This window comes from Gekko japonicus, unplaced genomic scaffold, assembly GCF_001447785.1.
Source record: "Gekko japonicus isolate JY-2015 unplaced genomic scaffold, Gekko_japonicus_V1.1 scaffold2099, whole genome shotgun sequence".
Taxonomy (NCBI): domain Eukaryota; kingdom Metazoa; phylum Chordata; class Lepidosauria; order Squamata; family Gekkonidae; genus Gekko; species Gekko japonicus.
Window position 1 is genome coordinate 147,680 of NW_015163152.1, and position 25,624 is coordinate 173,303.

General features: G+C 50.4%; 1 protein-coding gene across 1 annotated transcript; it reads left to right on the top strand.

Annotated features, from left to right (window-relative positions):
* The first annotated feature begins 7,179 nt into the window (after nt 1-7,179).
* Nucleotides 7,180-21,496, top strand: LOC107106830 (galectin-4-like). Its single transcript, XM_015407043.1, has 4 exons — nt 7,180-7,268; nt 14,354-14,442; nt 19,291-19,486; nt 21,362-21,496. Exons 1-4 carry the CDS (start codon nt 7,245-7,247, stop codon nt 21,494-21,496), a joined length of 444 nt encoding a protein of 147 aa, XP_015262529.1. The 5' UTR covers nt 7,180-7,244.
* Nucleotides 21,497-25,624: the final 4,128 nt, after the last annotated feature.

Genomic DNA, 25,624 nt, shown 5'->3' on the forward strand with positions numbered 1-25,624 from the left:
GGACCACAGGGACAGCAACGAACTCTTTAAAAAGCCCAAGGAACTAGACACACACCACAACAGGGAAATGGGGCGAGTCAGCGAGAGCGGGAAAGCAGGCTGGGACCGCATCTTCCCTCTGTAGCTATGGAGAAGCAGTCTCAAGGGTAGCCCTACATAGAGCGAGTTACAGTAGTCTAGTCTGGGGGGTGACCGTTTCATGGATTATCATGGGCAGGTCAGGGCGAGACAGGTGGGGGGCCAGTCGTGTGGCCTGCAGCTACAATGGGGCTTCTGAGGGCTCCACCCCCTTTATTAAAGGCACAGCCCCAAAATAATTTCTCCTGTAAATGATTTTTGCAATCACTTTTAAACATTCTTTTTACAACGTGTGCTCCTTTAAGCAGAGTGGGGCGCTGTAGTCGACTAATTCCCGCACTGAGCAAGGGGGTTGGAGTAGGTGACCTCTAGGATCCCTTCTAGCTCTGTGGCAAGAAACTGATCTCCTTTAAGAGAATTTTCCTGCCTCCTAAGGGCTAGCTTTCTTGACTGTAGAAGTCATCCCTCCCCACCTGCCGGCTTGTTCTCAGAACTGTTGCTTAGGCCGGCAGAAGGGATTAACTTGCAGCAGCTGAGAACTGTCGTCTAAAGCGGTTGACCGCTTGCAATATAGAGATCTATCCTGGTAACAAACTTTCTATTGGCTAAATGGCTTTTCTTTCTGGATTGAGAACTTCATCCCCACCAGAAAAAGATTTGCCCCACAAGCCACAAAAACCTGGCTACGGGCCTGCCAGTTGCCTGTCCTGGCGTAGCTGGAAGAACTGCAGTCTGGCAACATTTGTGACCAGGGCCTCCATTGATAATGAAGCATCCAGGATCGCACCCAGGCTCCTGACAACTGGTGCCGGTGCTAAGGGTGCACCGTCAAGAGCCGGGAGTAGACATCCCAACCCTGAATCCCCCCCACCCAGACAAAGAACCTCCATCTTAGTAGGATTCAGTCTCAGCCGGCTCTATTTCAACCATCCCGCCACGGCCTATGGCCTCTCAGCCAGATTTGCCAGGGAGGCATCCGGCTGGCCGCCCGTCAACAGATATAGCTGGGTGTCCTCAGCATACCGGTGACACCCCAGCCCGAAACTCCGCACTGATTGGGCAAGGGGCTGCATATAGATGTTAAACAACATTGGACAGTGAATTGCCCCCCGAGGAACCCGACGTACCAGTGGGTACCTGGTTGACACCCCCTCCCCCAGCGCCACCTGCCCCCGACCTTGGAGAAATGAGGTGAGCCACTTCAAGACTACACCACAGACTCCTATGTTGGCAGGTGGTGGGCAGTGTTCCCTCTAAGGTAAGTTAGTGTGAGCAGTTTTTTAGCCTTCAGCTCACAGATTTTTGTCCCCGCTCAGGAAGGAGGGCTCCAGAGCAAACTAAGTTATGTAGTAGGCAAATCGCTCCCTCACAACTTTAAGGCCAGTAGCTCACAAAGCAGAATTTTTGTTCACAGGACTCCACAGCTTAGAGGGAGTGTTGGTGGTGGTGGGGTTTAGCAGAGGAAGGGAATGAGCATACGACTTGTTGCTGCCCTCTGCTGGACAATATCAGCGTTGCCTCTCTGGGCTTTTTTTTAGCAGAGGGAGGGGAGGTGAGTGCAGCTTGTTGCTGCCCTCTGCTGGAAAATATCAGAGTTGCCTCTCTGGGCTTTTTTTTAGCAGAGGGAGGGAATGAGAGTGCAGCTTGTTGCTGCCCTCTGCTGGAAAATATCAGAATTGCCTCTGTGGGCTTTTTTTTTAGCAGAGGAAGGGAATGTGAGTGCAGCTTGTTGCTGCCCTCTGCTGGAAAATATCAGAGTTGCCTCTCTGGGCTTTTTTTTAGCAGAGGAAGGGAATGAGAGTGCAGCTTGTTGCTGCCCTCTGCTGGAAAATATCAGAGTTGCCTCTCTGGGCTTTTTTTTAGCAGAGGAAGGGAATGAGAGTGCAGCTTGTTGCTGCCCTCTGCTGGAAAATATCAGAGTTGCCTCTCTGGGCTTTTTTTTAGCAGAGGAAGGGAATGAGAGTGCAGCTTGTTGCTGCCCTCTGCTGGAAAATATCAGAGTTGCCTCTCTGGGCTTTTTTTTAGCAGAGGAAGGGAATGAGAGTGCAGCTTGTTGCTGCCCTCTGCTGGAAAATATCAGAGTTGCCTCTCTGGGCTTTTTTTTAGCAGAGGAAGGGAATGAGAGTGCAGCTTGTTGCTGCCCTCTGCTGGAAAATATCAGAGTTGCCTCTCTGGGCTTTTTTTTAGCAGAGGAAGGGAATGAGAGTGCAGCTTGTTGCTGCCCTCTGCTGGAAAATATCAGAGTTGCCTCTCTGGGCTTTTTTTAGCAGAGGGAGGGAATGAGAGTGCAGCTTGTTGCTGCCCTCTGCAGCAGAGGGAGGGAATGAGAGTGCAGCTTGTTGCTGCCCTCTGCTGGAAAATATCAGAGTTGCCTCTCTGGGCTTTTTTTAGCAGAGGGAGGGAATGTGAGTGCAGCTTGTTGCTGCCCTCTGCTGGAAAATATCAGAATTGCCTCTCTGGGCTTTTTTTAGCAGAGGGAGGGAATGTGAGTGCAGCTTGTTGCTGCCCTCTGCTGGAAAATATCAGAATTGCCTCTCTGGGCTTTTTTTAGCAGAGGGAGGGAATGAGAGTGTGGCTTGCTGCTGCCCTCTGCTGGAAAATATCAGAATTGCCTCCCTGGTCCCCTCTTTAACCAAGAGGATTAGAGTGAGTGGCCACAAAATTTCCAAATTCTGGCACTGACGAAATTCATTTTTGGAGTACTGTGAGTTGCTTACACAACAATTTTCAGCAGAAATCATGTGTGTGGATATGTGTGTGTCATAATGGCACTGAGTAAACATGGAAGTTTTAAATTTAGGGAACAGAAATCATCATCCTGGTTACCTTAATATTCATGATTAAACAGAGTTAAACTTCTAAGCTGATGGTTGCGGTAAGGTTTGAAAGTGTGTGGGCCAGTTCTAAGGGGAATTGGGGCAAACCAGAATTCTGGGTTGGCGACTGGGCTTTATCAACACAGAGCCCTCCTAAATGGCTAGCAGAATTAAGCCCCATCTAGAAAAAACAGTGTTCCGTGTGCCTTGGTGTTTAGTCATGCCGGCAACATGACCACGGAAATGTCTTCGGACAGCGCTGGCTCTTCGGCTTCGAAACGGAGATGAGCACCGCAACCCTAGAGTCAGATTCGACTGGCTTTCGAACAAGGGAACCTTTACCTCTACCTAGAAATATAGAGTTGCTGCAGGTTTCAAAATTTGGTTTTCTTGACCTGATTTTTTAATGCCACATGTCTATGCAGGTCCAGGATTGCTTCTCCCCAAGGGGAGAGGGGCCACCCCCTCCTGTTCACTCTGGGGGAATAGCAAATGCTTAGGCAGCAGATTTGCATTGTGGGTAGTATGGACTTTGGTTACTCAATTTCTTTTCTCCATCTGGGTAGTTTTAGGGAACCTCCGGTCCTCAGTCTTTGTGGCACATAAAAGAGAATGGGATTGTAAATTGTCAGGCCAGAACAATTTGTTTTGTATGGGCTGAATACAATCCCTGTCCCCTTAACCCCCCCCCCAAATCCCTGACCCAAATCAGTCCATCCCGAATCCTCTGTGACCTGAGTTGTTCTCCTTCGGCTTCCTAAAAAAGGTAAAGGTAAAGGTTCCCTTCCTCGAAAGCCAGTCGAGTCCGACTCTAGGTTTGCGGTGCTCATCTCCGTTTCAAAGCCGAAGAGCCAGCGCTGTCCGAAGACGTTTCCGTGGTCATGTGGCCGGCATGACTAAACACCAAGGCGCACGGAACGCTGCCACATTTTAATTGATGCTGCCCTGCCCTCGATGTCCAAGATGGATGCTCAGTTTGCATCCAACTGTTTTGGTAGGATACTATTTTTGGTTTACGTTTTTAAATAATGAAGTCACATCTTCCTGGGTGGCTAGGAGTTCTGTCCCCCTCTCCTGTCCTTATATGCAAGTGGTCTCATTTCACTGCCCTACGGCTAGCAAACTTGATGGCCCCCTGCCCAGGAGGAGCGATGCTGAAACTGATCCGAGTTTCATGCCCCAATACCCTGCTTCTGATTTTCCTCCTCTCCTGGGTCTTTTCTTGCCCGGAACAGCTCTCCACCTGCTGCGGGAAAGTGCGCTTCAAGGTCTTTGCCAATGGCTAGCCGCTCTTTAACTATTCACACCGTTTCCACAACTTCCAGGAAAACAACACCCTGGACATTAATGGGGATGTGGTCCTCTCTTATGTCCAGTACTGAGCTGAGAAGGGGCCAGGAGGCAGAGACACACACCTCTGGCCCTGATGGGAGGTAAGGTAAAGGTTTCCCTTGCTCGAAAACCAGTCGAATCCAACTCTAGGGATGCGGTGCTCATCTCCGTTTCAAAGCCGAAGAGCCAGCGCTGTCCGAAGACGTTTCCGTGGTCATGTGGCCGGCATGACTAAACGCCGAGGTGCACAGAACGGTGTTACCTTCCCACCAAAGTGGTACCTATTTATCTGCCTGCAATTTCTTGCTTTTGAACTGTCAGGTTGGCAGGAGCCAGGGCCAGAGAGGGGAGCTCACTCTGTCATGCGGCACTTGGGTCTCGAAATGCCGAACTACAGTCCTTCCAGCCTGCTGTTCAGCGTCTTAACCACTTGAGCCACCGCGGGGGGATGGCATACATGGCAGTGTCAGTAAAGCATTTTATTCTGAAGAAAGCATCTGTCGTGCTTCTGTATACAAATGCGAACTGTCTTCAGCCTTTGCAAGGGTTTGGGATTAGGAAAAAATGTGGGTTATGGTGCTGGAGATCAGAAGGGCCTGGCTGCTTCTCTTTCACACCCCACTTGTCTCGCCAAAGATCCCAGACCAGATCCCGACACAAGATCACTCCCAGCACTGTGCTTTTCCCAAAATGGCCTGAGCTGCACTAATCCAAGCGTGTTCATTCTTTTAGAATCATAGAATCAGAGTTGGAAGGGACCTCCAGGGTCATCTAGTCCAACCCCCGGCACAATGCAGGAAATTCACGAATACTTCCCCCCCCCCCACACACACAGTGACCACTGATCCATGGCCAGAAGATGACCAAAAAACCCCCCTCCAGGATCCCTGGCCAAAACTGGCCTGGAGAACAATGGCTTCCTGACCCCAAAGTGGCGATCAGCTTTTCCCTGTGCGTGTAAGAAAGGGCCACGAGAACTAAGCACTGAGCCAACCCTTCCTGTCTTCCCTCTCATGATCTCCCTAAGTTCACGGAATCGGCACTGCTGTCAGAGGGTCATCTACCCTCTGCTTGAAAACCTCCAAAGAAGGAGAGCCAACCACCACCTCCCGGGGAAGCCTGTAAACCGCTCTGTCAGGAAGTTCTTCCTAACGTTTAGCCAAAAACTCTTCTGATTTGATTTCAACCCGTTGGTTCTGGTCCAACCTTCTGGGGCAACAGAAAACAACTCCACACCATCCTCTACAGGACAGCCCTTCAAGTACTTCAAGATGGTGATCCTATCACCTCTCCGTCGTCTCCTCTCCAGGCTAAACTGTCCCGGCTCCTTCAACCTTTCCTCACAGGACTTGGTCTCCAGACCCCCTCACCGGTGTTCCCTATAAGCTGAGTCGGCGTGAGGCTAGCTCACAGTTTTTCAGCCTCCGGCTCACACATTTTCGCCTTAGCTCAGGAAGGATGGCTCCAGACCAAACTGATTTAGGCAGCAGCCAAATCAGTCCCTCACAGCTTTAATGCCAGGAGCTCACGAAGTTGAAATTTTGCTCACAAGACCCCACAGCTTAGAGGGAGCAGCGCACCACCGCTCAGTCTCCACTGGACTGTTTTGGATTGCTAGCTATTGGGGGGGGGGACATGTGCAGATCTGCCCTCCACGAGGAGGGAAAAAAAAGTACCTGAACAAAGCTGCCACTGGACTGTTTTGGATTGCTAGCTATGGGGGGGGGGACATGCAGATCTGCCCTCACAGAGGAGGGAGAGCTTGTACCTGAATAAAACTTGGTCTTAAAGGTGCCACTGGACTGGTTTGGACTGGGGGCAGGCGGGAGGGGGGCTCTGCAATTTACCTGGCTGCTTCTTGCTCTTGCTCTGACTGAGGGTTGCTGGGAACAGGGGGTGGGGCTTGTTGCATGTCCCCACCCACTGGGCTCTTTACTGCCGGAGCTCCGCTCCTGTGCGCTCCTGCAGGAAATTACCCCTGGATTTGACCAATGCTTCCAGTAAGTTATGGAGCCCTGTGAGCAAAGATTCTACTTCGTGAGCTGCCGGCATTAAAGTTGTGGGCAAGCAATTTGGCTACCGCATCAATGAGTTTGCTCTGGAGCCCTCCTCCCTGAGCTAAGACAAAAAGGTGTGAGCCGGAGGCTAAAAAACTGAGCTACCTCACACTCACTCAGCTTAGAGGGAACACTGGATTTGACGGCAATAAAAGAAGCGCAAAATGTAGGTGTGGGTGGGAAAAGCAGTCTCTTTCATTGTGTGGGTCATTTCAGGTGCATACATTTACACCTATGGACATCAGAATGAGGGCACCATTCACGGATTTAAACTTCTAAATAGGCCAGGGACTAAGGTTGCCGGCTCTGGGTTGGGAAGTACCTGGAGATTCTGTGGGTGGAGCCTGAGGAAGGCGGGGTTTGATGGGAGGGACTTCAGTGCCACAGACTCCGCCTCCCAAAGCAGCCATTTTCTCCAGGGGAACGGATCCCTATCGCCCAGAGATCCCCTGGCACCACCTGGAGGTTGGTAACCCCATCGGGCACCCCGGCCTGAGTCATGTGAGGAGTCCTCTTAACGTCAGTGGGTGGTTCTCTTTCCCAGGGACCGGCGTACAGCTCGCCTCAGACGGGTGGCCGTGGTTCGAGGTTCCTCCGCCAACAGAAATCCAGTTGTCTTTCGTGCTACCTGAGCTGCGGGGAAGGAAATTGTGCCCACACCTCTCTCTTAGCCAACCGGGGCCCGTGACTCGCTGGAGGGTAATTCCAGGCGCCACCAAAAGAAATTGCTGCCCTCTGGAGCGCCACCTCACAGGTCAGGGCTGTGACTTCTCACACGGGAGGAAGGCTGACTGAGCGAGAAGTCACAGGGCGTGGGCGTCGCTGGCACTCGCTGGGTGCCCCCGGGGGAGAGCCGCCTCCCTTGGCACCGCGGCTACAAAAAGGGCCAGGCCTTCCTCCGAGCACAGTCTCTGCCCTCGCTCCAGCCTTTCCCCCTCTCTGGCACAAAAGACGGGCAAGGATGACACTAGAACCCGACACCTACGTGAGTACCACTTCTTTGGGCCTTCTCGGTCTCCCAATAGGGCGGTGGGGATGGATGGATGGAATTTGGCCAGGGTGGCATAGCAGGGCGGGCCGAGTGATGTGCCAGGCACGGTACAGAGCATCAGAGGCGACTGGGGGTCACCGGAGAAGGGGTTCGTTTCAAGACTGGGCGCTTGGCTTATACCTTTCTGCGGAAACGGGCTAGACTTGGCGGCAATACTCCCACCGAGCTGCGGAGTCTTGTGCGCAAAACGAGTGGTTTGGCTGCTGCGGCAATCAGTTTGCTTTGGAGCCATCCCCTCCTGAATGAAGGGGGAGATGTGGTGAGCCGGAGGCTAAGAAACTGAGCTGGCTCACACTCACTCAGCTTAGAGAGAACCCTGCTTGGCGGTACCCTTTGGCACACGGAGCCCAGAAAGGCCTCTGCTGTTTAATTCCCTGGGTCATTTTTATAAACCAATATTGGGGAGTCCGGAGGTGATTTTGTTTTCTTCAGAAGAAGAAGAAGAGGAGGAGGAGGAGGAGGAGGAGACTGGATTCATACCAACCAAGAGATTGGATTCACTACCCAAGGGTGTCTCAGAGTGGCTTACAAACTCCTTTCCCTTCCCCTCCCCACAACAGACACCCTGTGAGCAGTGTTCCCTCTAAGCTGAGTTAGTGTGAGCTAGCTCACAGTTTTTTAGCCTCCAGCTCACACATTTTTGTCTTTGCTCAGGAAGGAGGGCTCCAGAGCAAACTAATTTCTGCAGCAGCCAAATCGCTCGCTCACAACTTTAATGCCAGTAGCTCACAAAGCAGAACTTTGGCTCACAAGACTCCACAGCTTGGAGGGAACATTGCCTGTGAGGTCGGTGGGACTGAGAGAGCTCTGACAGGAACTGCTCTTTTTTCAAGAACTGCTGTTATCAGAGCTACGGCTTGCCCAAGGTCATCCAGTAGCTGCGACTGGAGGAGTGGGGAATCAAACCCGGCTCTCCCAGATTAGAGTCTGTGCACTTAATCACTACACCAGACTGAAGAAGAAGAAGAAGAGGCAAAGAGCTAGTAATTAGTGCCACAGGCCTGCGTCAGTTCCAGTAAGGGCATCGGTCTGGCATGGGTCATCCCCACTGCACGCCGAACACCCTGGGGCCCTAAAGCCATGACGCGCACACACACAGAGAACACAGCCTTCCACCCAGAGCATGACTTGGACTCCGCTGGGAGTACACCCTGGGGGGGAGACCTCATCATCTGTCAAACTGGATTTTCACCCCGGTGGCTGACGTGCCCAGACCAGAGCGACGGCTCTCCCCTCACCCTGCATTCTCAAGCTCATTCCTCGGCGGCTGGCTTAGAAAGAGGATCCCCCCCCCAAAAAAACAACAACCCCCAAACGCGACAGCAGGAAACCAGTTGGGCACTGCCCTCTGCAAGCCAACCCCTGTCCTGTTTCTCAGGACGTGTAAGCCCCTGACCCCATTTCTCTGAAGAACTAGAATGCCCCGCCCACCTGAAGGTGGATCCACGTTATTCCACAGTCGCAGACATCCACACCTGCTTGCGAGGACGAGATAATTCAGTTCCCAAAAGCTGCTAGTTCTAACGCTAGCACAATCTCCCGGGAGGCAGTCCAAGGCGCATATAAAGTCCTTTGTGTAAGTAAGTAGAATTCAAGGTGGGTCGCCATGTTCGTCTGTCTGTAGCAGTAGAAAAGAGACCAGCAGCACCTCAAAGACTAACAAAATGGGTGGCATTTCTTCAGAAGCGAGCCGTGACTCACGAAAGCTCCTCCCCTGCCACAAATTTGGTTAGCCTTTACGGTGCCACTGGACTCTTGCTCTTTTCTCCTGCTACAGGCAGACGAACACGGCGACCTGTCTTGATCTGTCTTTATATTGGTCTAATCTGTTGCATGGGGCTGCGGTGGCTCAGAGGTTAAGACGCTGAGCTGCAGAGCAGGAGGTCTGTAGTCCGGCAGTTCGAGACCCAAGTGCCGCATGACGGAGTGAGCTCTCGTCTCTGGCCCCGGCTCCCGCCAACCTAGCCGTTCGAAAGCAAGAAATTGCAAGTAGATAAATAGGTACCGCTTCGGTGGGAAGGGAACAGCGTTCCATGGGCCTTGCCGTTTAGTCACGCCGGCCACATGACCACGGAAACGTCTTCGGACAGCGCTGGCTCTTCGGGTTGGAAACGGAGATGAGCACCACCCCCTACGGTCCGATTCAGCTAGCTTTCGAGCAAGGGAGACCTTTAAGGTGTTGCATACGGCATGTGACATCACAGGTTCTCAAACTTTTATGAGCTGACTTCTAAACGTACTCTACCCACTGGGCACCGCTGCTGGCCACCGTGCAGTTTGGGAGAGAACGGTGGGCTTCCTGCCCATGGTCTCCTAAGCCACTGATGGCCGGAGGCGAGCCAAGCCTCTCCGTCTTCATGAGGGTAGGGGGTGAAGGAGGGGGCCCACCTTCTCCTCTGGTAATGCGGGGGATAGCATCTCACATTCCCCCCACCCTCAGTGACAGAGCCATGATGCAGCAAGTAACATTTGTTGTTCAGTCACAGAGTCGAGTCCGACTCTTCGCGACCCCATGGACCAGCTCCCGCCAGGCCCTCCTGTCCTCCGCCATCCTCTGAAGTTTGCTCAATTTCATGTTCATTGCATCTACGACACTGTCTAACCATCTCATCCTTTGCCGTCCCCGTCTTCTTTGACCTTCAATCTTTCCCAGCATCAGGGTCTTCTCCAGGGAGTGCTCCCTTCTCATTTGGTGGCCAAAGTATTTGAGCTTCAGTTTCATTATCTGGCCTTCCAGGGAACAGTCAGGGTTGATTTCTTTTAGGATTGACTGATTGGATCTTCTTGCAGTCCAAGGGACTCTCAAGAGTCTTCTCCAGCACCATAGTTCAAAAGAATCTATTCTTCGGCGCTCAGCCTTAAGTAACATTTGTTGTTGTTGTTCAGTCGCATAGTCGAGTTCGACTCTTTGCGACCCCATGGACCAGCTCCCGCCAGGCCTTCCGGTCTTCCGCCATCCTCTGAAGTTTGCTCAACTTCATGTTCATTGCATCGATGACACTGTCTAACCATCTCATCCTTTGCCGTCCCTGTCTTCTTTGACCTTCAATCTTTCCCAGCATCAGGGTCTTCTCCAGTGAGGGCTCCCTTCTATCAGATCCAGACCCTTGAATCTATTCTTCACCTCTATTGTATATTCATCAGGGATGCGATCTAGGTCAAACCTGAATGGCCTCGTGGTTTTCCCAATTTTCTTCAGTTTAAGTCTGAATTTTGCAATGAGTAGCTCATGATCTGAACCACAGTCAGCTCCAGGTCTTGTTTTTACTGACTGGATAGAGCTTCTCCATCTTTGACTGGAACATTACAAATTGTGAAAACCCTGATATTTTATTATCACACTCCCCCCCCCCCTCCTCTGGGGAGCTCAGGGAGATATACGTGGTTTCCCCCACCTCTGTTTCAGGCTCACAACAACCCGATGGGGTAGGTTAGGCGGAGAGAGAAAAGTCTGGAGTCACCCAGTGAGTTTCACAGCTGATCGGGAGTTGAAGCGGGATATCCTCCATCCCTGGTGCCCGATTGTAGATGCCAATTATGCGAAGTAATTTAGTTGTGTGTAAGTAGAACTCAAATGAGGCGTTCAACGCACACCCCGTCCATCTCCAGCTAAATTGTACAGCAGGCCTGTAAGGGACAGACTAGGGATCCGAATGACCAGGCATTTAAACTTAGAGCCAACGTTGGGTGGGCAGTTGCCTCCAATGCTCCCTCCAAGCTGTGGAGTCTCGTGAGCAAAAATTCTGCTTTGTGAGCTACTGGCATTAAAGTTGCAAGCGAGCGATTTGGCTGCTGCATAAATTAGTGTGCTCTGGAGCCCTCCTTCCTGAGCTGACACAAAAATGTGTGAGCTGGAGGCTAAAAAACTGTGAGCTAACTCACACTCACTCAGCTTAGAGGGAACACTGGTTGTCTCCTCTCATTTTCCAGGGAATCACCGGAAAAGCATGTTTTTCTCCATCCATCCATCCATCCATCCATCCATCCATCCATCCATCCATCCATCCATCGCCTACAGGTCGAACTCTGCCTGGTCGAACACCAATGTACAGTTTCCAGGATTTCTTGGGGAAAATGCCGACATTTTATTTGGTTTTCAGTTAGTGTACTTCTTCGAAACTCAGCATGTACTTCTGGCACTTCTCTATCCACGTACTGCTAAGGCCTAGCTTGTAGGATCTTGCGCATGACCTTGGCTAGCGTGTGAAATGAGTGCAACCGTGCGATAGTTTGACCATTCCTTGGCATTGCCCTTCTCTGGGATTGTAGTTAGTGTAGGGTTGTCAGTCTCCAGGAGGGGGCTGGAGACTTCCTGGGATCAGAACTGGTCTCCAGGCAACAGAGATCAGTTCGCCTGGAGAAAACCACCCCTTTGGAAGGTGGGCTCTCCCTCCCCTCCCCAAACCCCGCCCTCCCTAGGCCCCGCCCCCCAAATCTCCAGGTATTTCCCAACCCAGAGCTGGCAACCCTAACGAGTGTGTGTGAGAGAGACTCCTGCTAATTCACCAAGGACAGGCGGCAAACATTGGTGAAACAGAAGCCCACAATTTACGCTCAGCTTTTTAACCGCTACCTGATGCCTTCCTCAAGACGCTGTGGACACCGGAGCAAAACCATACACAAAGGTGCCAGTTTCCAGGTGCAGCCTGGGGACCCCCCCAGAATACCAGTTCATCTCCAGCAGTTCCCCTGGAGAAAATGGATGCTTTGGAGGGCGGATTCGATGGCAGGGGTGTCAAACATACGGCCCGCAGGCCGGAACCGGCCCACGAGCACCTGGTCATTACCTTTATTGCCAGATGACTGAGGCTGTGCATTATGTCCCTGTATGCTGTCCCAGTGCTAATGTGTAACAGGGAGTGGATAACAGTGGGTGGGCATCAGGGAGATACTCCAAGGAAATAACCTAAGAGTGTTAAGGTTTTAAGAATGTTTGTATTTGGGGTAAAAAATAATATTGTTAATCGGATTGGCCTGTATCCTTCATAAAGTTTATATCTCCCGCAATGAGAGATATATCTAAGCTGTGGAGGCTTGTGAACAAAAATTCTACTCTGCGAGCTCCTGACATTCAAGTTGTGATAGAGCGATTTGGCTGCTGCATAAATTAAGTTTGCTCTGGAGCCATCCTCCCTGGGCGAAGGCAAAAATGTGTGAGCCGGAGGCTAAAAAAACCCTGTGAGCTAGCTCACACTAACTCAGCTTAGAGGGAACGCTGATTCTCCTGTACCTGGCATTACATTTTATGGCATGTGTGGCCCGGCCCGACAAAGTGACGTTTATGTCAGATTTGTCCCTCATAGCGAATGAGTTTGACACCTATGCACTGTACCCCACTGACGTCCCTGGCCCCCTCGGGCTCCACCTCCAAATCTCCAAGAGTATCCCTACACCCACCCCCCATCCTCCGCCAGTGGCCCGGGGTGGGGGGGACCTGGAAAAACCAGCCATACCTGGCATCTTCAACCCCAGACTGGGCAGGTCAGCAACCACAAAGGAGCCAGCTGTGTGTAGTGGTGAAGTGCGTGGACTCTAATCTGGGAGAAACAGGTTTGATTCCCCACTCCTCCAGTTGCACCTGCTGGATGACCTTGGGTGAGCCATAGTTCTGTCAGAGCTGTTCTTGAAAAAAAAGAGCAGTTTCTGTCAGAGCTCTCTCAGCCCCACCTACCTCACAGGGTGGTGTCTGTTGTGGGGAGGGGAAGGGAAAGGAGTTTGTAATTAAATAAATGAGCCGCTCTGAGACACCTTTGGGTAGTGAAGGGCGGGGTATAAATCCAGTCTCCTCCTCCTCCTCTTCTTCTCCCTTCATTGGGGAAGTTCCTCAATTGCTCCACTGAAGGGAGGCCGAGACAAAGCAAACTGTGTGTATTTCTAAATCCTGGGGAACTGAGAAATGCAGCACGAGTCCTTGTTGCCCCACCGGACGGGTTCAGACGAAGAGCCGCCACATCCGTATTCCTTAGAAAAACCACGCCTTCGTAAAAGGAAACGAAACAAAAACAAAAACCCCACACGTGCCATTGTGGTGTAACAGACAGTTTTGGAGAAGGGAAAACACACGCAATTTCTCAGTCCCGTTGAACGTTTCGAAACATCGCCCTAGTCATCTTACTGCAGAATTCTCTTCCCGAGAATTCTTCTGGCATCCAATTCCCGTTTTGCAAATCAGGAAACCCAGAGGAACTCTTGTGAGGTCCCAGGTATGATTTGCACCCGTGAAAGACAAGGTACTGATTGAAGCAGTCTGACCAGACAGGCCGGTAGGAGGAAAGAGGCCTCCTGGTTGGAACATGCTGACTTCAGCCACAAAGTGGCAACAATTGGCGGAATCTGCATTTGTCGTTCCCACCGGTGTCCCAGCCTTTTGACTCCGTCCTCAAAAAAGCTGTCTACATTTGGTGTCGTTTTCACACCTCAACAGTGCTAGCATACTTTTGCACGTCCACATATGTTTATCGTCCTTTCGGGGCGACTCCACTGCCATTGCACCTCTGCACTGCTTCAAAAGAATCTTCTCCAAACAACATTCAAACGAGCATAGAGAAAGGCGGCGTCACAGCAGCACGGAACTAATTTAAAAATGCAAATGCAGATTCGACCAAAGTAAATGTTTTGAGATGGGGGACTATCCCTAAAGCTCCAGGGTTAGGAAAAGGGAGGCAGAGAAACCCCCTCAAAGAAGAAACGCAGCTCAAGTCCACATCTCCGGCGACTAGGGCTCCCAACCCTCAATTCACCGTGAGAAAATGGCCTCTTTGGAAGGGGGACTCTATGGCATTATACCCCAATGAAGTCCCTCCCCTCCCCAAACCCCGCCCTCCTCTGGATCGATCCCCCCAAATCTCCATGTATTTCCTGACATGGATCTAAGCACAATAGTTCACAGATTGGAGAACTAGAGGCCCTACATCAGAGGGTGTTCCTGAGATTCGAGAGATTTCTCTGTCCTCTTCAGGACTAGAAACTTGGGAGCCAAAATTGGCAAGTGGGCCTCAGTTTGGAATTCTGTCTTGCAGGATATGCCTTTCTACTGGAGGATCTCAGGTGGCCTGCGCCTGGAATCGACCGTTGTGCTGGCCGGCTTAATTCCAGAACAGAGCAAACGGTAACTTACCCATCAGTCCTACCGACATAAAAACCCACGCTCAATGAGCAGAAGACTGGAAGGCCTGGCGTGATCTGGTCCATGGGGTCGCGAAGAGTCGGACTCGACTGTGCGACTGAACAACAACAACAATGAGCAGTGATGAGCTCCTCACCAGAGACAGTTCATTTTTTTTGTTGGAGGAGTGTGTTGCAAACTACCCACTGAAAAATACCACCTGATCTCACAATATGAATTTTACATCTCACACGGAGAGAGACACCGAGAGCCAGTTTGGTGTAGTGGTTAGGAGTGTGGACTCTAATCTGGGAGAACCGGGTTTGATTCCTCACTCCTCCACATGCAGCTGCTGGTGTGACCTTGGGCCAGTCAGTTCTCTCAGAGCTGTTCTCTCAAGAGCAGTCCTCCAAAGAGCTCTCTCAACCCCACCTCTCTCACAAGAGCTCTCTCAGCCCCACCCACCTCACAGGGTGTCTGTTGTGGGGAGGGGACGGGAAAGGAGATTGTGAGCCGCTCTGAGACTCCGAGTGAAGGGCGGGGTATAAACCCAATCTCTTCTTCTTTCTAACTAATAAATCCCCTTTTTGTAGGTCAACTTTTAAAAAAATTGAGTTGAATTTATGGCATTTGCGCACACCTTTTATGGTTATATGCAAGGCTGTTAACAGAAGGACATTTTGGAGGTCATTTAAGGTTGCCAATTACCTAGAGATCTCTCGCTATAACAACTCATCTCTAGACGACCAAGATCGGTTCTCCTGGAGAAAATGGCTGCTTTGGAGGGCGGACTCTATGGCATTGTACCCTGCCGAGGCCCCTCCCCTCACCAAACCCCACCCTCTCCGGGCTCCGCCCCCCAAATCCCAAGTATTTCCCAACACAGGGCTGGAAACCCCAAGGTAATTAATTCACAGGGTCGCCCTAAGTTAGAAATGACTTGATAGTACATAAAACACACGCACATTAGTAAATTAATCATTTTTGGAGTGGGGGAGTTCTTTGAGTAAATAATTGCTGCTGTGAATGTTTAGAAATCTGTGGATATACTAACAAAAAATTTATAAAAATAGTATGCGAACCCTTAACAAACGTTACGAACGAAGAATACTATACTAAGTGTTTCTGGTGTCAGTCCGATTTTTGAAGACACTTCAGTTGTAACAAAATTCCTATCTGAAGCCGTCCTTCCCAGATAAGCAATAAAGCCCGACGCTGATGGAGCCGAAGCTTCAACAATTGGACTGACACCAGAAGCATTTTGTATAATATTCATCATTCATAACGTTTGTTAAGGTTTCGGGTGCAGTACCTGTTCCTGGAGAAGACACTGTGGAAATAGGATTTTTACCAGTGCCCCATTAACAGGATCGCTTTGGTTCAAAAACTGGACTGATACCAGAAACATTTAGTATAATATTCTTCATTCGTCACATTTGTTAAAGGGTTCACATACTATTTTTATAAACTTTTCGTTATTATATTCACGGGGTTCCGGTCTTCTATTTTCTCCGTACCGCAAACCTCCTCTTTTTTTCTTTGCTGTTAATGTTTAAACATGACCTTTAAAATAATGGAAGCTTTTGGACTCTCTGCTGATTAACATAGCTGTCGTGGCATTAGCGTTAGGTGACACTTTTAAAATGCAATAAACAGGATAACAGAGAAATGGTCTAACAAAGAGCTACTCGAGACGGAGTTTGGCTGTTGATCTGTAGTCCGTGACGTGCATTAATGCCTTTTTGATGTTTTCTATATTTATAGAGATATCCCATCTATTTTTCCACGTACGTACACACTTGTTACTGGTAACACCGAAGATTATTTATGACTGTATGCTTGTCAGGTTTGACCTAGATCGCATCCCTGATGAATATACAGTAGACGTGAAGAATAGATTCAAGGATCTAGATTTGATAGATAGAGTGCCTGAAGAACTATGGACGGAGGTTCGTGACATTGTACAGGAGGCTGCGAGAGTTGGACTATAAGGAAGGCCGAGCGCCGAAGAATAGATTCTTTTGAACTATGGTGCTGGAGAAGACTCTTGAGAGTCCCTGGAAGGCCAGATAATGAAACTGAAGCTCAAATACTTTGGCCACCAAATGAGAAGGGAGCAGTTGCTGGAGAAGACCCTGATGCTGGAAAGATTGAAGGTCAAAGAAGAAGGGGACGGCAAGGGATGAGATGGTCAGACAGTGTCATAGATGCAACGAACATGAAGTTGAGCAAACTTCAGAGGACGGCAGAAGAGCGGAAGGCCTGGCGTGATCTGGTCCATGGGGTCGCGGAGAGTCGGACTCGACTGTGCGATTGAACAACAACAACAAATCCTTGTCACGTTCTTTTTCAAGTTGCAGTTTTAGGTGATGCTCTTGATTTGCACTTCGCAATACATTCTCTCTTTTTGATCTACCTACTTGCGAACTTTTGGGTTGGCGCTCCTTGAGGGCGTTTCTCTTTTGTTTTTATTTTACTTGAAAACCCCCCCCCCCCAAGGTTTTGCCATGCTATGACATTTTCATGGGACTTGTGCAGTATCACTCAAGGAGAGTGCTTCTGGGCATGCACAGAGCGCTTCCTACACTCCACTACGGAACCGCAGCCCACCATCGGCTAACTGGCAGGAGTAAAGAAGGTCTGAGTCCCACCCCCTTGCTGCACTGGAAGTTAGGCGAGAGGCCGCCTTCCCCACGAATGTTCCCTCTAAGCTGTGGAATCTTGTGAGCAAAAATTCCACATTGTGAGCTACTGGCATCAGAGTTGTGAGCGAGTGATTTGGCTACTGAATAAACTGGTTTGCTCTAGAGCCATCCTTCCTGAGCTAAGACAAAAATGTGTGAGCCGGAAGCTAAAAAACTGTGAGCTAGCTCGCACTCACTCAGCTTAGAGGGAACACTGACCCAAACCAGCCCATTTCAGTGTGGGAAGCTAGAACTGGGGCTGACTAGTGTAGTGTCCGAGTTTGCAGATGACACAAAAGTATTTAGGATGGCGAAAACCAAGGCTGACTGGGAAGAGACCCAAGAGGGCCTCCACAAACTGGGTGAGCGAGTGACAGTATGGCAAATAAGTCCAGTGTTGGTAAGTAATGCACACTGGGACACATTTTTTTTTCTAACTTCAAGTAGAGGCTAACGGGGTTTGAACTTGCGGAGACTGAGAGGGGGAAAGACCTCAGGGTCCTAGTGGCTAGTTCAATGAAAGTGTCAACCTAGTGTGCTGCAGCGGTGGGGGGGGGGGGAAGGCAAACTCTATGGTACCCGTAGCAGATGTGTACATACATGGAAAAATAGGATGTCTCACTGCCAACAAAAGTCCGCATGGTCAAAGCAATGGTATTCCCAGTAGTCATGTATGGCTGCGAGAGTTGGACTATAAGGAAGGCCGAGCGCCGAAGAATAGATTCTTTTGAACTAGGGTGCTGGAGAAGACTCTTGAGAGTCCCTTGGACTGCAAGGAGATCAAATCAACCCTGACTGTTCCCTGGAAGGCCAGATAATGAAACTGAAGCTCAAATACTTTGGCCACCAAATGAGAAGGGAGCACTCACTGGAGAAGACCCTGATGCTGGGAAAGATTGAAGGTCAAAAAAGACTGGGATGAGATGGTTAGATAGTGTCATAGATGCAACGAACATGAAGTTGAGCAAACTTCAGAGGACGGCAGAAGACCGGAAGGCCTGGCGTGATCTGGTCCATGGGGTCGTTAAGAGTCGAACTCGACTGTGCGACTGAACAACAACAACAACAAATAAATATCAGGAAAGGGATTGAGAATAAAAGGGCCAATATTGTAATGCCCCGGTATAGATCTATGGTGCATCCTCATTTGGAATAGTGTGTACAGTTCTGGTCACCGTATCTCCAAAGAGACATGGCAGAGTTGGAAAAAGTACAGAGGACAGTGACCAAGATGATGGGGGGGGGGTTGGAGCCCCTTCTCTAGGAGGAAAGGCGGAAGAGTCAGTTTAGAAAAGAGACTAAAGGGGGACATGAGGGAGGTTTCTAAAGCTACGCATGGGATGGGGAGAGAAAATACTAACTACAATTCAAGGGCATCCAATGAAGCTGATGGGCAGTAGGCTCAGGACGAACAAAAGGTAATACTGCTTTACACAGAGAGCGATTAAAATATGGAATTTGCTGCCGGAGGATGTAGCGATGGCCACAGGAATAAACCGCTCGAAAAGGGGATTAGGTAGATTAACGGAGGAGAAGTCTATCAGAGGGTACTAGCCACGGTGACCAAGGGGAACCTTCATATTTAGAAGCACTCATCCTCTGAATCCCAGAGCCATGAGACAACCTCGGAGGAAGGCCTTGGCCTCTCTGCCCTGTCGTGGGCCCTCCAGAGGAACTGGGTGGCCACTGTGTGAGGCAGGATGCTGGACTAAATGGACCACTGGTCAGATCCAGCAGGGCTCTTCTGATGTTCTGATCAGGGGAAGGCCTCGGCCTCTCTGCCCTGTTGTGGGCCCTCCAGAGAAACTGGTTGGCCACAGTGTGAGACAGGATGCTGGACTAGATGGACCCTCACTGGTCTGATCCAGCAGAGCTCTTCTAATGTTCCTATCAGGGGAAGGTCTTGGCCTCTCTGCCCTGCTGTTGGCCGTCCAGAGGAACTGGTTGGCCACTGTGTGAGACAGGATGCTGGACTAGACGGACCCTCACTGGTCTGATCCAGCAGGGCTCTTCCAATGTTCTTATGTTCCTTTACCGTACGTGGAACAGCTTCACAAGTTCGATTTTTGCAGGAGAGTCAGCAGGCTGTGCGTGTGTGTGTGTTATCATCTGAGCACCCAGAAAAACCCGCTGGGGCAGATCGGTGAATCCTTCTCTCTTCTGGCAGGTTCTACATCCAGTTCGCTAACGGCCAATACGAGAGGGCGAAGGCTCTCCGATTAGAAGCCCACTTCGACGACCTTCCCTACATGGCTATTGTTACGCTCAACTGCTTCGAAGACAGACCGCGGATAAAGGAGAGCCCCCTGAAGCCAGGCAGAAGGTTCACGATCAAAATCAACGTGACTCGCAACAGCTACAAGGTTTGTCTGGGGAGGGGAAGCATTTGGGGTTTCCCCCCCCCTAAAGTCCGGAACAAAACAATTCGAGGTTTTCAAATGATGCATGGCTCCGCCGGGGATCCTGGGGACATTTGTGTGTTGCGTGAGAGGAAGCGAGGATTATGTGACTGGTGGTCCATGGTGGAAAGCAAAGAGCACTTCCACATGCAACAATCAGCAGAAGGAACTCACAGGGGCAAAGGTTAGAGGGCACTGAAGAGGTTATTAGCCACCCTGGGGCAGAAAGGGGTAAAGCCTAAGCATTGATAATTAAATGGCACCTTCATGTAGAGAAGCAGTCTATCTGGAATTGCATGTTTCCCGGGGGGGTGGGGGACAGCATAAGGCCTTCACTTCCTTGTCTTATCTGGAACAGTTATGAACCATCTAGGTAAGGGGTGTCAAACATGCAGCCTGGGGGCCGGATCTGGCCCATCTAGGGCTCTTATCCGGCCCACGAGCAACTGGTGTGAGGGGAGGCCAGGAGACTTATCAGGTGTGTGGTTGAAGCTGTCAAGAAATGAAAGGAAATGGCTAGAGGGAGGGTATGGTATCCCTTTGGGGGAAAAAAATCTCATCTTGCGTATGATTAGATACGTTTATTGGGGCTTTCGTGGATTCCCCAGTAAATCAATTGCTTTTGTTTGTATTTTGAGTAAAAAATAGCCTTGATTGGGTTTGTCTGTGTCCTTTATAAACTTTATATCTCCGGTACCTGGCATTTCATTTTACGGCAGACCTGGCCTGGCCCGACGAAGTAACGTTTATGTCAGACCTGGCCCTCGTAACGAACGAGTTTGACATCTCTGATCTAGGTGATATCTAGCGGCCTTCAAAGTTTCTAGGTCCTGCATGAAATACAAGCGGTAGCGATTAAAATGTGGAATTTGCTGCCAGAGGATGTGGTGACGGCCATAGGCATTAAAAGGGGATTAGACAGATTCATGGAGTACACGTTTATCAGTGACTACTACCCATGGTGACGAAAAGGAACCTCCACATTCAGAGGCAGTCAACCTCTGAACCCCAGTGCCTTGAGGAAACATCAGAGGAAGGCCTCGGCCTCTGTATCCCATTGTTGGCCCTCCAGAGGAACTGGTTGACCGCTGGGTGAGACAAGATGCCGGACTAGACGGACCACTGGTCTGATCCAGCAGGGCTTTTCTGATGTTCTTAAGCTTGTGAGAGGAAGTCAGGTAGCATCAGAGACACGGAACTGGGGTCTCACAAAGCTAGGACAGTGGGCAGCAGTGCCAGAAAATCGGAGATGAAATACATAAAGCCCAGCTGTGGACGAATCCTCTGTCCTGTTGACTTCTCAGTGTGCATGCCGAGAAAGAGCTGTGGCACCCTGACACTCTATCCATGCGCGGCAAGATCCTCCAGAGCCAGTTTGGTGTAGTGGATAAGTGTGCGGACTCTAATCTGGGAGAACCGGGTTTGATTCCCCACTCCTCCACTTGCAGCTGCTGGATGACCTTGGGCAAGCCATAGCTCTGTCAGAGCTGTTCTCTCAAGCAGTTTTCTCAGAGCTCTCTCAGCCCCACCTACCTCACAGGGTGTCTGTTGTGGGGAGGGGAAGGAAAAGGAGTTTGTAAGCCGCTCTGAGACTCCAAGTGAAGGGCGGGGTATAAATCCAATCTCTTCTTCTTCTTCTTCTCCCAGAGACAGCCAAAGAATGGCAGTACTACAGAATCTTCAAACCCATCTGGGTGAGCCTCTGCCACTCGCCTGAGGCTTCAGACGCATAGCTTAGAGGAGACAAAAGCAAGGCCCCCCCCCCCAATGATTTCAGATTGTTGTGCCTGGCTGGCCAGAGGTTTCCCCCTCCTTTGACCCTGTCCATTTTTCTCTCAGATATTCGCCAATGGCCGATTTCTGGACGAATTCCCCCACTGCTTTCCGCCAAAGGACGCCATCTTCCTGGAAATGGATGGGGACGTGATGCTAGAGGAACTCAAATTTCTTCCGCCACATCCTGCAGGCCACTGAATGCTTTGCCGGGGGGGGGGGAGGCAGCAAGAACTGCCCCCCCCACCCAAGGCAGCTCTACTCTGAGGAGCGGACAGGTTGTGAAAAGAATAAAATGCATATTCAACAATGAGGCCCTCAACCGGGCCGTCGCTTGTTCTGCTCCGGGAGCCAAAACGGAATTAAAAGGGGGAAAGATTGGCTGTGGAGGATAAGGTGGGGCCTCCCCTTATGACTTCAGAGTACTGCTAAGGTCACGGCTGGCCACAGGAGGTGGCGACTGCCTCAGGCCACAGATTTCAAGGGTGGTTTAAGGTGGAGACAAAAGGTTGGGACACATAATTGGAGTTCACTCTCAGTGCCACATCTTGGGCACTTTCTGGTCAGCCTCCACCTCTTGCAGCTTTTCTCAGATGTCGACCCCCCTTCCCCTCCAAACCCAGAGCAAAATGGTTCTGACTGGAAGAGGCCAGATATAGTTAACTGCTCTGCTCTCGGACAGTGTTTTTAACAGGACAAAGATTCCGGGTATTCATCTGGAAATCCACGGCAATCACCCCACACTTCAGGTCACATTTAAGAGGCCTCGCGCCGAACCTCGTCCCCGTTCCTCCCACACAAAATGCTCCCTCTAAGCTGTGGGGTCCTGTGAGCAAAAATTCTACTTTGTGAGTGACTGGCATTAAAGTTGTGAGCGAGCGATTTGGCTACTGCATAAATTAGTTTGCTCTGGAGCCCTCCTCCCTGAGCTAAGACAAATATGTGTGAGCTGGAGGCTAAAAATTGTGAACTAGCTCATACAAACTCAGAGGGAACACTGCCGGGCATCAAAATTTTTTGAAGAAAAACAATATGGCAGGTGTAGGGTTTTTTTTGTATTTTTCATATATGTGTGCATGCATGCACCTGGAAGTCATGGCGACCTCTGGTGACAGACCCCTACTGGGGGCCTGGGGGATATTCAGAGAGGTGGCTGAATAAAGCCTGCCCCCGCCTCCCGACTGCTGGTATTCCAAGGTGGTCTCCCATCCAAGTACTTGCCAAAGTCAACCCTGCTTAGCAGGTGCTACTTTTTGAGGGAGAAAAGACGAGTTTCCCCAACCAGAAAGTCTTCATAACTTGCCTATGCCGTACTCTTTCATCATTTGCATTGTAGCATTTCAGACAAAAGTTACGGGATTTGAGGGTAGAAGAGAGAAAAAGGGGAAGAGCGTGGTCACGCTGTCGCCCGTGCAGGAGCAGGGGGGAATTTCCCAACAGCCTCTGCTGCAACAGCATCCGGGCGCAGATTTCGACGGAACCCAGTTTTTAGCACATGGCTCAGTGCCACGTCTTTCCGGTCTAACCGGCTCGTGGATGCCAGTGTGACTAAGCCCTCGTGCTTTCATGTGTGACCGACGTGCGGCTGGATCAAAAGCAATTTTCAGAAGCCGGGTCAGGACAAGGTGTGGGGAGAGACTCGATCCAGGTCATTTTTTTGTATGACCAGAACAACTACCGAAAGGTCTTCAGCATGGATCGCGTTGGCCTGGCAGTGAGAGACAAAGTTAAACTATTCACACAAGTGGCATAAGATTATCCTTAAAACCACAAGTAGGTAGTTGCCGAAATGCTGAAAAATATTCTTTTTGGATGGCACAATTTTCAGACGGACAAATGGGCATACAGGCAAAGCAGAGGTGGGGATCCGACACTAGTGTGTTCACCTGGGGTGGACTATCCAGCCGCGCTACCCATCTGAGCCCCACAAGTCCTCTGCAGACGGCTTCAAGAGGGAATTGGATCAACATATGGAGCAGGGGTCCATCAGTGGCTATTAGCCACAAGGTATAGACAGGAACTCTCAGGTTGGGGCAAGGGATGCTCTGTCTTCTTGGTGCTTGGGGGAGGGGGCAACAGTGGGAGGGCTTCTGGAGTTCTGGCCCCACTGCTGGACCTCCTGATGACCCCTGGTATTTTGGGCCACTGTGTGACAGAGTGTTGGACTGGATGGGCCATTGGCCTGATCCCACATTGGCTTATGTTCTTACATGCTCTGCTGTTCATGTCTTCATCTGCAAGGTCAGAATTCATGTTCAGATCTGGGCCACGGTTTCCATCCCATCCCCTTCCACGTTTGGCGCAAAAACTCTCTGTAGACCCTCGGTCCCAGCCATGTGTGGCACTCGGCAGTTTCCGGTGCAGGCATCTTAACAGAAAGATTTCACTGCTGGTTTGAGATCCTTTCCACCAATACGGAGATTATTTACAAGCCCGTTCATGCGTCTCCTTCCGTGTCCAGAGTCCCTGCGAGAGTTTCAAGCACCGACTCTTCAGAGTCCCTTTTAAGCTCATGCTCAGCAACAAAACCCCTTTTACATTTGTGACTCCACAAACCCAAGACCTACCCCCCTGTTCTTTGCCTCACTAGTAACCCCATGGCCTTTTCTTGCCCTCTGTGAATGCCTTGCTAAAAAATGTTACTAGCGCCCTCGCGCTGTGTGCATTCTCGCTCTGCGGGATTCGGCTTAACAGTTTAAATCCCTGTAGCTGCATTTTGACTGTAGGCCTAATTGGCTGCGTGTGTACAGTAAGGAAACATGAAATGCGCAGACGGACACTTTGCGCACTCCACCTGCCGAGGTGTATCTTGAACGGCTGGCCACATCCCAGACAGCTACAAGACGCCTCGCACGGTTTTCTCCTATAGTGGGACTGGGAGCGGCTTTAGATGTGTACGTGTAAAGTGCTGCCAAGTTGCAACTGACTCGTGTCAAGGCGAGAGCCTTGGGTTTGCCATTGCCTGCCTCTGCGTAGCAACCCTGGACTTCCTTAGCGGTCTCCCATCCAAGTACCAACAAGGGCCGACCCTGCTTCGCTTCTGAGATCTGACGAGATCAGGCTGGCCTGGCCGATCCAGGTCTGGGTGCCACTTTGAGGCCCTTCGTGTATGTCATGGGAAAATGTTGTGTCCTTTTGCCCCCCCCCCCCCAAAAAAGCATGCTGATGTGGAATTCAAGCAGAGCTCCTTGGCGGAAGAATTAAAGGTGTGCCTCTCTTTCTCCTCTACAAAACGCTAGACATATTCAACGAGGTGGTGGTGGGGGGGAGAGGAAAGAACCACACCAGATCGATCGTCCTTAAAAATATGACGTTTTATTGTCTGATTTCCCAAGAGGGGAGGGGAGGGGGCTGGTTTCCCCAGAGAAAGTGTGGAAGTTTTCAGAACAGTCTTGATGAACGACAGAGACAGACAGAAGCCAGCGACTCCCTATCAGCTGAAACGCCCAACCCCTCGCCGTTCCCGAGAGAGGACGCTCAGTAGCAAACGCAATAAAATTAAACTAACCTTCTCCGATGGGGTGTGGTGGGGGGGCGGGAGGAGGAAACCCAAACAGAAAATAACGACGACAGCAACAACAACAACAAAAAAATGGAATGACGAAAGGCGCGGGAATGTTAACCGATCTCCAGTGCTAAAGGTCAGCCGTAACTTTAATGACATGATGAGTAAGACACACACGAAATAACCCCATCGGCAAATATACGATGCTAGATGAATATATATTTAATAATAATAAATCTGGACGTTATTAAATCGCAACAGTTTTGCTGTGGTTTGGTGTTTTTTTTAAAGTTTTTTTTTCCCTCTGCTTTTTAAAAAAAATTTATTCATAATTTTATTATTTTAAGAAGATTTTTTCTTTTTTTTTTTCCTGCACGGGTTTCTCCTTTTCTTTAAATTTTGGTCCTCGGAGGGGGTGGGGGGAAAACCCTGCACCATGATGAAGAAGCCGCTCTCGCCCCCCCCCCCGGGGCGGGGGGAAGACGGCTTTGGAGGCACCCCGAAAAAAAAAGAGAGAGCGATCTACGCTGGGACTTGCTTTATTGGTCCCCGTTCGCTAACTCGACGTCCCATTAGGTTCTCTCCCTCTGGCAAGGAAAGCTGGGAAATGCGATCGTGGATCCCCACCCCGCTTCCAGAAAGACACTGTTTAAGATTTCCCTTCAAGAGCACCTTTATAGTTAAGATGAGCTGCCAGCTCCAGGCTGGAGAATTCCTGGTGATTTGGGGTGGAGGCCTGGGTGGGAGAGGCTTGGGGGGGGGGCAATGACCTTAGCAGGGTACAATGCCATAGAGTCCATTTCTAGAGGACTCCCTCCCCCCGC